Source organism: Thermobia domestica, chromosome 11 (genome assembly GCF_964235325.1).
Source record: "Thermobia domestica chromosome 11, izTheDome1.hap1.1, whole genome shotgun sequence".
Classification (NCBI taxonomy): Eukaryota; Metazoa; Arthropoda; class Insecta; order Zygentoma; family Lepismatidae; genus Thermobia; species Thermobia domestica.
Genome location: NC_137464.1, coordinates 119,107,899 through 119,124,191, shown reverse-complemented (window position 1 = coordinate 119,124,191; position 16,293 = coordinate 119,107,899). Strand labels below are relative to the sequence as shown.

General features: G+C 35.9%; 1 protein-coding gene across 4 annotated transcripts in view; it reads right to left on the bottom strand.

Moving 5' to 3' along the window:
* flfl (serine/threonine-protein phosphatase 4 regulatory subunit 3 flfl) overlaps nt 1-16,293 on the bottom strand; it is a 106,520-nt gene that overhangs the window by 25,850 nt on the left and 64,377 nt on the right. For all 4 annotated transcript variants that reach the window (XM_081731072.1, XM_081731073.1, XM_081731074.1 and 1 more), the window contains exon 14: nt 2,364-2,515. In XM_081731072.1, the coding sequence (XP_081587198.1) occupies nt 2,364-2,515 (152 nt within the window). The remainder of the gene's footprint in view (nt 1-2,363; nt 2,516-16,293) is intronic.

The window sequence follows — 16,293 nt, the reverse complement described above, 5'->3', positions numbered from 1 at the left end:
ATTGTTACATAAGAGACACGATAAATAGTACCTACAGACAACCATTATTATTTCTGTCACTTTCCGCTACTTTACAATGCGTTTTCTTTCTGTTCAGTTGACTAGGTCTAGTCCATGCTAACCACTGTGATAACTTTGTTTTTTTAATTATTTTCTTAGACATTCCATATCAATATCGCAATATACTTTTTAATCAATATCAATCTTTTCAAACTGAAACAGATCAAAGCCACATATGTCTACAAATGTGAACTTTCCAATTTTCTTCAAAAATGATCTCTGTCACTTTTTTATTATTCTCAAAAAGTTGGAGAGCTCCTTCGTGGCTAAGCGGTTAGCGTACGCGCCTTTGGTGTGGGAGACCCGGCTTCGATTCCCGGAGCTCACGTGGTTCGGATTCCACAATAATCAGTAGCTCTCGTCTCATATAGCCTCGCTGCTGAAAAGGGACGTTAAACTCAAAATCAACTCAACTCAAAAAGTTGGAAAGGGACTATTTCATTCCATTTACTTATTTTAACTAGTTCATTTATTTAATTAACAATTACCTTACGCATTTCTTGTGTCAATTTTTAATTTTGAAGAATCACCTCTTACTTACTTCCTCTCTTTAGTCATTTCATATTTACTATACTACTCACGTAACGGAATAAGACATACTAGAAAAACATATTTAGTGGAACACCTTCGCATCTTATGTTAAGACTAGCGCGCAATCAGACCAGAAATGTTGAATCCTAAATCACCTATCCACAAATCAGTATCAACAGTTGATCTTATTCTGTAGACAAATTAAATACTTAGTCAAAATGTGCAACTTCCGTATGTTGTAAATGCTATGAAAAGTATTTACTTAAAATGAGACAGGAACAAATACTTATTAGATAAACCTGAACTTTGAGATTTTTCTGTCAGCACAAATAGTGATACTGTACCATACGATAAAAATTCAGTTCACTGCGAGTATCTCAGATCAACTAGAATATGACTACGCAAACAAGAACTTAGAGAAATGTTATCACCAGTGGGATATAACACAAACGGACAGCGCTCCACAATGCTTTACAAGCTAACCCATAAGAATCGATAGATACAACAAAGTGCCCATTCATATTATATATATAATTAAATGATTAAGGGACACAAGAAACACAAATTCCATTTCAAGGGTTAAAAAGCTGGTATGACACAGAATTCGCGATTTATAAGGGTCTATCTAGGACCATTATAAAAATCTTACATCAATCGTGTGAGCAATAACAGGACTATACTATACAATTATTGGATGTACTCTTTAACACGCTAAGCTTGGAAGAGTAATACTATTACTGTAGGTTCAGTAGAATTCTCGATTTCACTGTATAAAAATTATCTGCTAAGAACTATAAAAGGTACCAAAAAAAGTAAATATACGCCACCACATTGTGGCGATTTAAATGATGCCGGGCATAAAGTATTATACAACAGAAATAAGACCCAATGCGAATAATGTGCAAGTAATCACTCACGCTTAAGAAAAATAAAATCTTGCAAGATGATTAATACTGTGAACCATGACTCAGTTTTTTGCATCCCCAGCATTAGTTTTAACTCATATATTTTATGAACACATAAATCTTTGTAACAAATGACGATGAATGTATCTATAAAGATACATATATATCTTGTTAGTACTTTAAAAAAAATGCTCATACACCTTTATCTGAATAGTCCTATACATTCAACTACAACTGAAGCAATACAATCTTGTTTATTCACAATTTTAATTGGATATTTGTAAATTGATGCAGAGAGACCGGAAAAAGAAACTTATTTGAATCTACAAGCAACTATTCATGTACTACATTACCTAACTGTAATCGACAGGCGTAATTCGGTGTTTATTTTGCATTCATACGGTCCTGGATAAAGCATGCCTGTTTGTGATCAGTTTAGAAGACCGTTATATACTGTATATCAAGAAAAGATAAAACAACCGAAACCTGTTGAAGTCGATATTGCTTGATCTATATGGTCACAAAACACTTCCGTCAGTATAATTTAATATATTTCCTTAAGTTTAATTTTCATCAAATCTCAGGATCTTGAATTTTTCATATTTATGATACATATTCCAATGAGAATAGTGATTCTAATGTACTAATGTTTCACTGTAACTTTTCTAAACGAACCTCTTATTTTATTTCAATCAAGCACTTTACATAGATTATATATAATTATGACTGTATTGTTACCGAAATGAAAACATCACAAAAAATTCGTTAAAATAAGCCAACCTGTATTTGAAAACGTACATGTCACTTTACATCGTTTGGAAAAATTAGATACAAAAGTATAAGTTTAATATGTATAAGCACATTTACCTATCTAATGCTGATCGTTCCCTGTCTTTTAACTTGTCTTGATGCTGATCGTACCTTGACTTCAATGCTTTAAATGTTTGTACATATTCTACTTCATCCAGAACTTTACTGAAGTTTTCAACTACATGCGTACATAGGGATTTAATATCCTCCTGCAAAAGAAAGAAAACATTGAAATGGTTGAATATATTCGACAGATATGGTTTACGTTCTACGTTTCAAATACTCACATGGTTTTAGATGTCCAAAGTTGCATCGTCACAGAAATAGAAATCGCAAAGACATATATCTTATTTTGTACTATTGCCAGCAGAATAACATATTTGACAACCTTTTATTATTATTATTATTATTATTATTATTATTATTATTATTATTATTATTATTATTATTATTATTAAATCAATAACATCAAAACGAATGCCTAGAAATTAACCTATCTTCAGAAATAAATAACGCATAGAGAATTAACATATCTTTGTATCAAAGAAAACATACTCAAATTGGGTCTGTTCTACTGGGAAATGTACTGAGCTAGATTGTCACAACTTGTCTTCCTAAATTCCACGTTTATGTGGTTCACTGTTTATTTGTATCCGGCTTTGAACGCGGAAGAGAACTGAACGAAGAAAGAATAAAATAAATAAACCATTATATACGATAGTAGTATGAACAGATTTTTAAACTTAGTATATACTTTGCATTGTGCTATCATAGGATTATGATTCTTTTCATACAGTATTAACTTGCAAAACTGTTTATTTTTCTATCTTCTTCATTTCAAGTGTTTGCTCCGTTCTTCCATCTGTGTTTTACATAAAACAAAACGTCGAATGAACAGACAGTGCTTATAACGAACATTCTGCCTTTCAATGATACAGGTGGAATAAAGAATCTTGTTATGCAGAACGAATAAGGAACCTTGTCTAGATTGATATTTGAGTTCAGGGCGTGTGTGTGTGTGATTGTTTGCACACGTCTCTTGTTTCAGACAATACATTTGTTTGGTCGAGTGTTTGTGTATGTTGCAGAGCTGTTTAAAAAAAAAAAAAAAAAAAAAGTCGCTTCGTAATCTCAGTATAAGTAACAGTGGTCATTTGAATATTTGAGTAAATATAGTAGTAAAGTAAGAAGATTGATATCGAGGTTTTTTTAAGTATGCGTCTGAAGTAAAAAAAAAAAAAAAAAAAAAAAACTTACTTTTGTAGAACTGAGATCGAGGCATCTTCTTTAAGTGTATCAACTGTTTCACGCATATTATGTAAGGGAGTGAAAACAACAACTGAACAGAGTGGATCAAAATTGTCTCACCTAGAAACCATACGAATACACCTAAAAGAGTCACAAACCTAGACGATTTGTACAAAGGTCTTTCCACTGTACAATTTTCAATTTCTATGATAAAAGCGAATTTCCCCATAGTGAAATATATATACTGTATATGTAATATCTTACAGTGGTTCCATTTCCGTCACACGAAGATTGTTAAAAAAAAAAAAAAAAAAAAAAGTTATGTTTACGTTACAGAAAAACTCACGATGGAATGTTTCTCATGGAACTTGAAGACATCGTGGCGGCTAGGCTGCGTTTTCTGCGTAATAGACTGAAATAGTGAAGTCGTCATTTCCTCTCCGTTACCATGGTGATCGACATGTTTTCTTCTATACAAACGCGTGAAGCGAATGGCGTATTTTAAAGTCTAGTACAAACAAGGACAATGGTTATAAATTTATTTACAATTATAGAATGTTTTAACGACTAATAACGTTGGTGGGAAAGGGTACAGATTTAGAATATGGAAATGCATTTAGGAAACTACGAATAAAATCAGGAAAATTCATAGAGAAAAAGTAATATCTAAGGAACTTATTTCTAAAAGCGCCACAGCTCTAAGTGATACAATAGAAAAATCTTTGAGTTTTACGTCTTACGGATATGCAGGTTAGGCTAAAGGAGACGGTGATGATGAGTGATGAATGAAATGGTGGAATGAAGAAAGTGGGAGGAAACGGGAGAACCCCGAGGAAACCCACGCACGGTTTGTCCACCATAAAGTTCACTTGGCTGGGACTGGGATCGAACCTGGGACCCCAAACACAAGAGGTGAACGCTCTACCACCGCGGTCTCAGTTATAAAATAGAAATCAAATAATTAATGTAAACGTCAGTATCATATAATCCACCTTAACAGGCCTGCCCAGGAATTGGCTCCCGGAGCCGAAGCGTGAGCGACAACGAGTGGAGATAAGAACAGGTGAGCACAGGTGTTGGTAGCTCCGCCCCTTCCACTGCATCCGATAAGTGTTGCCAACCACACATGATGGTAAAAAACCTACGGCCAAGCCTGGTCACAAATTCGCACGATGTTGAAGCATTGAGCAGTCGCAAGCGTGAAATGTTCAGGTGTGCTCTCCCCCTCCCCATTTCGAAAGCAGTGACGCGAAAACACTGCAGGAAATAAAATTGGTACGTTTTTTGATTCAGGAAGACGCATGATAGAGGTTACAGTTAGCGTTGAAGTAACTAACAAATGAAAAAGAAAGAAAGAAACTAATATTAAACATGTCAGCTTACAGACGTAAAAACGACTGCAAAAATCGAAAACGAATTGTTTCAGGCCTTTTTTAGCTTGCTTACACAATTCGTGACATTGTATTACATTAGCACTCGGTCTGTAACTTGTCACTCGCTTCATGTTTGCTAAGTTGTGAACGCCTTTCGTTGCTAGATTGATAGCAGAACAACGGGAGGTTGAAAATAATAATAATAATAATAATAATAATAATAATAATAATAATAATAATAATAATAATAATAATAATAATAATGCGTATTATTATTATTATTATTATTAGTAGTAGTAGTAGTAGTAGTATTCGGACCAAAGGCGGATGTAAATGGGGATTGGAGGAAATTCATAACGAGGAATTGCATAGTTTATACCGCTCACTTAACATTGTTAGGGTCATTAAGTGTAGAAGGCTCAGGTGGCCATTCCGTGTAGCCAGAATGGAAGAAATTAGAAACGCTTTCATAATTTTAACTGAAAACCCAATTGGAAGAAGACCACTAGGAAGACCTAGACGTAGATGGGAAGACAATATTAAGATGGATCTTGCAGAAATAAGAGTACAGAGTAGAAACTGGATCCAGTTGGCTAAGGACAGAAGTTAGTGGAAATATGTTGTAAACGCCGCATTGAACCTTCGGGTTCCATAGGCCATAGAGTTAGTTAGATATTATTATCTAAAAGAAATGTTCAAATGTTGTTAAGAGACAATTACACAGAAGAACTGAGTTCCGACCAAACACTAATTTGCCGGAAGGAAATTCCAGTGCAGTCCAGCCCACTTTAAGCGTTATCCGTGCAATCCACGTTTCATGTTCAAGACATTGGGAATAATTGTTCGTATCATTCAGTTGGAACGTTCCCTTCCAAGTTTACGCTGTTACAGTAGGCCTACAACATCGTGACTTTCAAAACCAGTCAGTAACTATCGAAGAAAGACAAGCGTGTAGCTTCAGTCGTTGATATGATTTAACATTCTTTTTCACTTTTAACAAGCTACCGGCAAGCAACCAGCCAGGGACAATATATTTTTCCTTATTAAAAAGACACCTTTTGTTAAAAAAAAAAAAAAACTAATGGTACCCACTAATGGTCACTCTTAAAAATGGAAAATCTCTTTGGCTCTCTTAATATTTTGTTTGATTCTTTGCGATCAAAGTAACATTAAAAGTGGAAAAAATGAAATGAAATCTTTGGGTTTTACGTCCCACGGTTATACCGGTTAGGCTAAAGGAGACGGTGATGATGAGTAATGAATGAAATGATAGAACGAAGAAAGTGGGAGGAAATGGGAGAACCCCGAGAAAACCCACGCACACGGTGTTTGTCCACCGCAAAGTTCACTTGGCGGGGGCTGGGATCGAACCCGGGACCCCAAGCACCAGATGTGAACGTTCTACCACTGAGCCACCGCGGCCCCACTTTAAAAGTGGAGTAAGAAATACTATTCTTCCTATTGATAGTGGCTTCTAATCTCCACAACCAACCCCTTGCTAAGCCTATTCGTACACACATACATGCATAAGCTAATTTTCTGGAGATAATACTTAGATAATTACAAACAAGTGCTACAGTATTTTTTTTTTTCGTATCAACAGATTATCTGTTTTCCTAAAAAGCGAAACAACATACCCACACTCGGATTAATTGAGTTGATTTTAGTTTAGCGTCCCTTTCAGCAGCGAGGCTATATGAGACGTGGACCTACTGATTAACGTGGAATCCGAACCACATGAGCTCCCGCCGGGAATCGAACCCGGGTCTCCCACGCCAAAGGCGCGTAACACTCGGATTAAGAACTTGATTATATATATATATATATATATATATTGAAAACTGGTTTTCCATTGGGCAAACTGGCAAATTTTTATAAATGTAAGCGATGGTTTGGTTCCACCACATCCTTCTTTAACAAAAGGAAAGAAAAAAGAAGAAAAGGAACGTACATAGTTTATCATTTGATTGCTGTTACCAGTTTGTGTTGTCTATAGTTAACGGTTACCACATTGTAAAAAACACTATACACTAAATGGCAATCAGTTACTATACATACTTTTTTTTTTTTTATTTGGTAAGCTAGTGATTACCGCCAAGGTTGACAACACTTCCGCTCCTCTAAGGACAAAACCCGAAGATTCACGAAGCACGAACAAGGGTATTTGCTCGTAGAATGCTCGTGAGCGTTCACGAGGAGAGTTTCCACTATCTGCTCGCCGTGGCCAGGGCTGCACCTTAAGAAGAATTATGCACAATATAAACTCCCTAACGTGCAGATTGACAACTGTCGGGACAAGAAAAACTGTAAACATATTTGATTTTTAAAAAGAAAATATCTTTTAGAACAATGTTATTTCTATTGGGACATTTACTTTTCTTATATCCACTCTTGATAATGGAAGTGCACGATATTATTGTCTACAATATTACAAAAGAAAGGGGGGAAAAGCAAGCCTTCGGAAGTTTTCAATCCGAACCATCAGTGGATATAGGTAAGATCTTTTCTTATATTCCCTATCAACATTTTTTTAAAGCATCTAGAAACAGTACAATAAGAAAACATCCAATTATGAAAGGTTCAGCATATATTCTAAACAACTGTTAAACATTAATCTTGTTCACGTATGCAGTGTTGTGATACTTGTATTAACGAATCAAGAATTTTCCAGAATTATTTAAGGTTAATATCTGATTATGAACAAGATGCGTATATTTGTTTTTTCTTTTTCCATATCTCAGTTTTTTAGTTTCATTGATTAGAAATATTTAAAAAGAAACATAAATGCTTCATTCACTCTGTTTGCAATTCCGAAATATTTCATCACTGTTTTCGCTTTGCATTTAGGTCCTTTAGGTATTTAGACTACTTGTTGTTTAGAAAATAAAATGGCGATCACCATGGCAACGAAAAGGATATGACGTCACACTACTTCAGTCTATATGCCCAACACTAGAATATCAGGGAATGCTCGGCTCATACAATACAGTACGTTTGGCAGGATTCGTCTAGAAATAGAGGACTCAAATACCCACAAGAGAAAAAGGCAGACTCATTATTTGCCATACCGGGACTGTTAAAACACGTTTTATCCCATAAGTAAATGGGTATTTAGATCAAAGGTAACTGGTGACTATAACCAAGAAATGAACTCAGATTCGTTTCACGACTTGTTTATCAATAAGTTTTTGAATTATTTCAAGAGAGAAGTACAATTAATTTACATAATGTTCCGTATCATTCTATTTGCGCAAAATTAAATTCCAAATAATCTGACTACAAACCAAGGTATTATACATTGGTTAGAACTGAACGACATTACCACCAATCTGAACGAAAACTGAGCTTTTACAAAGTGCGTTACCTTATAAAACTGGCCGAAAATACACAAATTTCATTAACTTGCCGACGAAAAAGGTCATGAAATCATTAGACTTCCTCCATTCTGTCAGTATAATGTGATTGAGCTGATACGGACTTAAGTGAAACGAGACGTTGCGAATAAAAACACCACTTTTAACATTACGAACGTCGAAAAAAGACTAGTTCATGAAGAGCTAAATGCAGGACATATGCAGACTAGGACGCTTACGTGTCGGTGAAAAAAAAAAGAAGAAGAAGAAAAATAAAAACTGCAACACGACGAGAGAAATAGGGCAAGAGGAAACTTTAGAACAGATAGATTAATTTACAGGACGAAAGTGATACTGATACTAACAGTAATATCGAGGAAGACAAGGAAGAGTATGAACTAACTAACTAACTAACTAATAGTATGAATTAACTCTATGACTTATGGAACCCGGAACTATGACTCTACTGCGTTCACAAAACCTCTCCACTGACTTCGGTCCTTAGCCAACCTGGATAAAGTTTCTACTTTGTATTCCTATTTCTGCAAGATCCATCTTAATATTGTCCTCCTATCGACCCTTCCTAATGCTCATTTTCCGATTGAGGAAGAGTGTGAGGAGTCATTAAATTTGACCCTGAACTAGAGAAATTTGGCTTTGTCTCTGGGTTAGGAGAAAGTAATTTCAAAGGTATGCTCTTACTATATATATCATTATAGGGTTATAAATTTGTACGATCCAAATTATTTTCTATATCTTTGTCTCTCGCGTTAATGTGTCACGTTATGCTTGTATACGAAAGGAAACGAAGTCCAGCAACAGCGCATTTGCACGCCATTGGATTTACAGGATTCCTACTGATCTGGAGAAATGTATTTCCCTGACCTTTGGTAGGAAATTTCCTGACTTTCAAGACAGGTGTCGGGTGACGCTGAGATATAAATAAGAAATAAATAACGGCGAATATTTATGTGAGAACATTTATTCTATAGAGACAAATAATAATGAATTGCTCATACGTACATTCCACTTAACACCCATAAAAATCTGAGCAACGTTTCATACTGTGATCATTAATGGTTGGCTAAGCTGAAATTGGTATACAATTAATGTTAGAAAAAATATATTTTATAAAATTTCCCTGATTTCCAGTCTTTTCCCCTGAGTTTCCCTGACCTGCACCGTTTTCCCTGACCTCCCTGACTTCCCTAACCAGTAGGAACCCTGCTTTAGTCAGACTTCAGAGGTTTGAGATGAATGTACGCACTCGCAATGTCAAGATAGCATAATAGTACTTTTATTTAAGACATATTTGAACACATTTTATATCTACATTTATATCTATTATAACACTAATGATACGTGTTATTATCAGTATCAGTATAAAATAATGATACTACATTATTTTAGGACCAAACCTATTCTAGAATAACGATGCATTATACAGGGTGGCCCAAAAGTAGGTGTCAGTACCGTACTGATCAGCTCATTACATTTTATACCATTTCTTATTGTTATCCATCAGGTAGATTTAATTTCATTATCATTTATCCTTAATGTGTTTTTACTTATATCTTAAGCTCGAAAGAGTCGAAGCAAATAAACCCATAAACTAGAATGTTATACTAGATCAATGCAGGGGTATATACCTACTTTTGGGCCACCCTGTATAATAAATTTCCTAACAAAGTAAGAATGATAGCACACAACTGGCTTGTGATGATATATAAGATTCACGAAAGTGCATTGGCTTACATGTACTATAATGCTTCTAAGTTTCCATGAAAAAAAAAAAAAAAAATCGCTGGATGAAAGTGATGAAGGGAAAAGGACATTTTCAAAATAAATAACTCTGAGTTTTCTGAAACTTAAAAGTAACTTTTGGATTAATAACCACACACTATTTTCTTGTGGAATTTAGGTTTTATTTACTTAGACTCCCTGCCCCATAAAATTCAACTAATGGTCGGAGAATATTGGTGTTATGTTGAAACCGAATTTTTGCTCTCTTATTACCACTTTCACTTTGTGCAAAACAATACAATAGACTCTATACGATCTCCACAAAGTGCGAACACATTCTTCCTGAATTTAATGATATACCAAGAGTTAAAATATGCACGACTGGACTGAAATCGAATCTAGGTCTCCAGTTTAACCTGACGATGCGCTAGTCAGTACGCTTAATGATATACCAAGTGTTAAAATATGCACGACTGGACTGAAATCGAATCTAGGTCTCCAGTTTAACCTGACGATGCGCTAGTCAGTACGCTTAATGATATACCAAGTGTTAAAATATGCACGACTGGACTAAAATCGAATCTAGGTCTCCAGTTTAACCTGACGATGCGCTAGTCAGTACGCTTAATGATATACCAAGAGTTAAAATATGCACGACTGGACTGAAATCGAATCTAGTTCTCCAGTTTAACCTGGCGATGCGCTAGTCAGTACGCTTCCTAAGTCCACTTCCTGAGCAACAGTTGTTTAAGAAATGGACTGGGTGAAGTAGTGGGTCTGAAAAAAATATTTTTTAAAAAAAGTGGGAAAATGAGGAAGATAAAAAAAATGTTTCGTAGTAAATACACTTCACTTTAGAACTAAACTATCTAGTTCAGTTTTTGACGTGAAGTGTATATCTACTTCGAATCATTTTTTTTTCTTCTTCTTTCTTTATCCTTTTCACCTTCCCACATGCTTTTACCTCTATATCCATTTTCAGACATAAGTAAGCAGATGATGAGGGCCGTTTCTTCGCGAGTAATACTTGATTTTTGAGATTTTTGCGGTGCGTATGACATTTTCTATTTTATTTTTTGTTTACGAATGTCATTCACTCGTACAGCAATAAAACTCGGGTGAGTTAACTGGTTTAGCAAATGAATTGCTTTCTACAGTTATGCTAGAAAACACTGTAATCCCTATTTAAATACTGATAAATCATATTAAAATTTGTCTTTATTGTTCTAACATTTTGAATTGCATTCGTTTAGACGTAAACCCAAGTCATCTGAAAGATAAGGAAATATGCTACTTTTCTATCATCCACCATTCTAAAAAATTGAATCAAAATTACGATCATAAGGATTTTTCGTTACTACTGAGGTTAAGATGTATATGTTCAACATTTTCGAAGTGCACGTTTGGTTTTCACAATATACTAATTTTTCTATAATATACTGAGTCTGGTATCGTCACACTATATATACACAAGTAGAATATGTAGTCGGTGTGACTTGGCTACATTAAGCACACAACTCTTGGGCAGTGATTACGATAGGGATGAAAATAACCCCTCGCCCGGGTCGAGTGGTTCATCCGTTCGGATAACTACTTAATATCATACCGTTTACATCCCTTGATTTTATTTATATATATACGTATATAACTGAGAACAGCACAGCAAATGACCATCAACTCTGATAAAATTCCAGCAGTAAACGAGTAATTCGTTACATGAAATTTGTTAATATACGCCTAAGGATTGGCAAGTGAAACAGTGCTTACACGAGGTTAATAAATTCACACATACACAAACTTTATCCTCCCTTTTGTAAAGTTCTGTGAATCATTAAATATTCTTAATACATCAACGAGCATTAGTTATTGGAAGTAATTTTTTCTTGTATTACATACTTTAGTGCTCTGGACCTACTTATTGCACTGTATCTTTCAATTAAGTTACAAAATATAATAATAACAGTAATAAAGGGTGTTACCTATATGTGACACTGGGTATTTATTTTGAAAAAATATTATAATAATAGTAAGATAGGAGTGTCACCTGTAGACGACACTGGGCATTGTAAAAACAATTTCGAACGATATACATTTCGAAAGATATATATTTTGTATTTGGTACACTGTAGCAATGGACATTTCTTATTTGCAATACACCAATGTGTAAGTTCATAGTATTTTATGTACACATTAGAAAATCAAATCTCATTAGTGCTTACACAGGCGCTCCTAGTTTTTATACATGATACACAAACCAGTGCATTACTTGCACATTTATCTTGTACGTTTATGACAATTACCGTATCGTCGATGCTCAGAGCTCTTCCGTTTATATTTATTTCTGTCCAAGTTAGTCTTAAGTTCCTGGAAAACGCGTACTTCCATTGGACTTCCACACGCACTTCACGTACTGAAGGTTGTGGGTACATGTTACAATATGTTTGAACCACGCATCTTCGAAATTCACAGTAGGTATAAATACATTTTCTCCCTCAGTTTCCTTCATAAGCAGCCATGTATTTTGACATGTGGCATCAATCTCGAATGCAAGAAGTGGGTACCAGCATTTCTTAAGCGAACTGATATTCCCAATGAAGCAACATTTTTGTCGAACCGGTTGACATCTAGTACAAATGAGTTATACTTCAGTACAATGGAGGACAGTCCACTCTTTTTTTTTTTTTTCTTTCTTTTCTTTCCACTGATAGTGCCAATCTCTTTTCAGAAATTTTCAGTTTTCTTAAGGATATTTCTACGAACTATTTTCTTTTATTGTTCCTGTATCTCCAATGTTTTCTCACCAAGTAGTGACTGTATGACGCAAGTGATTCTGGTAAACAGTTTGCCCTTTTCAAAATTACAGATAGAGCTATCTCGATTTCACTGTACTGAGACAGTTGTGAATATTTAATACCTTGGTATGGTTCGAAAGAAATCAAATGACCAAAATAAATAGCCATTAACCACGTCTTATAATAGAATCGCAACTGTTTTCCACGGATATGCTCCGTGATGTCCATAATAAGGCACAACTAAAAACCTATGAATTTATAATCGTACAATGCCCAGGGTCACTTGTACGTGACATTCAAATTAGAAATACAGCGTGAGCACAGAAACAGTACCTGATTTTAAAGTGCCATATAATTAACATTTAATTGAATATTTACATGAAATTTTGTAGAGCTCAGTAAACTCAAAGTATTTTCCCATCTATCTTTCTAGTTCTGACCAGGGCAGCTAGAGGGCAGTAACATCGAAAATGGCGTTCACCCCACAGCAACGAAGCTGGTGCGTTTTACGATTTGCAAAAACAAGCAGTTTTGTGAGAGTGCAGCGTGATTTCAAACAACAATTTAATGCTGATCCACCAACACACAAATCCATTGTGAAGTGGTATAGAACGTTTATTGAGACGGGGTGCATTTGTGATCAAAGAAAAGGACATTCAGGGCGACGTCCAGTCTCCGAGGAAACTGTGGAGCGCGTACGAGCAGCCTTCGTACACAGTCCGCAGAAGTTTACATGTAAAGCTAGCAGAGAGTTGCAGATGTCACAAACAACAGTAAGCAAGATACGCAAGCGTTTGCGGTGTTACCCGTACCGACTGCAGTTGGTTCAGAAGTTATACCCACAAGACAAGGTAAAGCGCAGTGAGTTCTGTGAGACTATGCAAAATTTCATGGAGGACGACGAAAACTTTCTGACGAAGATCATTTTCAGCGATGAGGCAACATTTCACTTAAGTGGAAAGGTGAATAGACACAATGTAAGGATATGGGGAACCCAGAATCCTCATGCAACTGTAAATGTGGAACGTGACTCACCGAAAATCAATGTTTTTTGTGCAGTATCAGAGCGTCGGGTGCATGGTCCGTTCTTATTTCAGGAACAAACAATTACAGGTGAAAGTTACTTAGCATTGCTATGTAACTGGTTGATTCCGCAACTTAGTAATGCAGAGATAGACGACTCCGTTCTACAAGATGGAGCGCCGCCACACTGGCATCGTGCTGTACGCAGGTTTCTAAACGAGAACCTCCCAAACCGATGGATAGGGCGCTCTGGAGTCAATGATCAAGTTCTTTGCAAGTGGCCTCCAAGATCCCCTGACCCCACTGTTTGTGACTTCTTTCTGTGGGGATTTGTGAAGGACAAAGTGTATGCACCTCCACTACCCGGAACTCTGAACGATCTCCAAGAACGCATCAGTGATGCTGTCAACTCCATCACACCGGATATGCTTCACAACGTGTGGTTCGAGCTAGATTACCGCCTCGATATTTCCCGCGTTACAGGTGGCGCGCACATCGAGTGTTTGTGATTTCAATTATTGCTACAAAAACTTTTTGAGTTTATGTATCACTGTTCAAAATTTTAGCAAAATATTCCTTCGCATATTAAATTTACACTAATTTGGAACCTGGGACTGTTTCTGTGCTCACCCTGTAGTTTTTGAATCCAATATTGTAACTAATGAACAAAAATTGGATTGTAATTCATTGTGTTTCTATATTATATATACAAAATAAAGGGTATGTACATAGTTTTCACACACCATTCTAGCCTCTTACGTGCACGTAAGTGCAAACTTCTGCATCATAATCAGGTGAAGGGGGGTGCAGACTAAAATTCCCGGCGTCTACTAAACTTCCAAAATGAAATTTCGTGATCTTTTATTTACCAAACCATAAAATTTCGTAACATTCTCAAAAGGAAATTTGGGTGCGAATTAGGCCGAGTTTTAATGCATGTGATAGAAGCGTACTTTGCTAGCGATTTGGTAGCGTCTAAAGCCGACCACAGACATTTTTGGTGGTGAATTTTGATGTTTTATAGAACAAAATTTTCCAGTCTGTACTTATATTTGCTTATATTTGTACAGGAAAAAAAAAAACACTAAATTTCTTGACTTTCATGACGGTTTTCTGATTTTGTGACTTTTTTCGTGACATTCGTGACTTTCGTGACCGATAGACATCCTGATAATGCAATATAGGCGGAAACTATACTTCACCGACACTACCTGAGGGTTCTAGTTCAATACAGTAGCACCGAGTACTAACCTATGTAGGTTTTATCATTACACAGAAAAAGTTTCCACGTCACCTAGTCAAGTATTATACACACAACGAGTTACCTGTAGACCGGTAAAATGGTGTTACTTGTAGGTGACCAGGGGGTTGTCAATATAAAGTATAAATGAGAGTCGTGTAGTGTGATTTTAGACAAGTTATTTTCCACCATGTAATACATACTTTACTTTTCAAATTAATTGGGACAATGAGTTGGTATGTGATTACCAGTGATGTCCCGAACCGTCTCAAACCGGTTACATCTTCTTAGAGGTAGTGTGACTGATCGACCGTGACTATAATTTACTCGTTTTGACCTGTTTTAGTATAGTGGTAGTTTAGTTGTGAGCCTTTCAGTGTGGTAGCTGGTGGTCATAATGTTGCGTTCCGTGTAACACGTGTTAGTTTTGCTTGTTCAAAGATAGATATTATTCCGAGGAAGCGTTCGAAAATAAACGCTCTTAATAAACACATTTCTATGAATGTGAGAGAGAGAATCACGGCAGTTGGTGTGGGCAAATCAAGTGTTTCAAGAATTTTAAGAACGTTTCAAGATTCTGGATCATCGTCCCCAAAAAGAAAAAGAAAATGTGGGCGCAAAAAACGGAAAACTCCACCAAGAACTGATAAAATTCTAACAAGAAATAGCAAAATAAATCCAAGAAGGACAAGCACAGACCTTCGAAGGGATTTATTGGATTATTGTATTGAAGTGAGTACCTCAACTGTACGGAAAAGGCTTCTGGAAGTTGGCCGTAAGGCAACAAAACCGAGGGAAAAAAAAAATTCTAACTTAGACAATGATGAAAAACGTTTAGCATGGGCCAAAAAATACAGATCATGAAGACTGTTAACGACTGGCAGTGTTGAAACACATTTACTTGTACAGGAATACAAATCAAGTGTAGTTAGACGAAGTGGTGGTGAATCTCTGCGACCAGATCATATCTAACAGACTGTAAAACACCCTTCTAAACGGATGTTTTGGGATTTTTTCGCAACAAACGGCACTGGAAGCTTAGTTCCTCTTAAAGGCATGATGAATTCTGTCAAATACATAGAAATATTACGGAGTAGGATTGTTCCATTCATGGAAACATTTCAACATGACTTGGTCCCTTGTCACAACTCTAAATTGGTCCAGACTTTTATGCGGGAAAATAAAATAAAAGTGCTTGATTGGCCTCGTAATTCA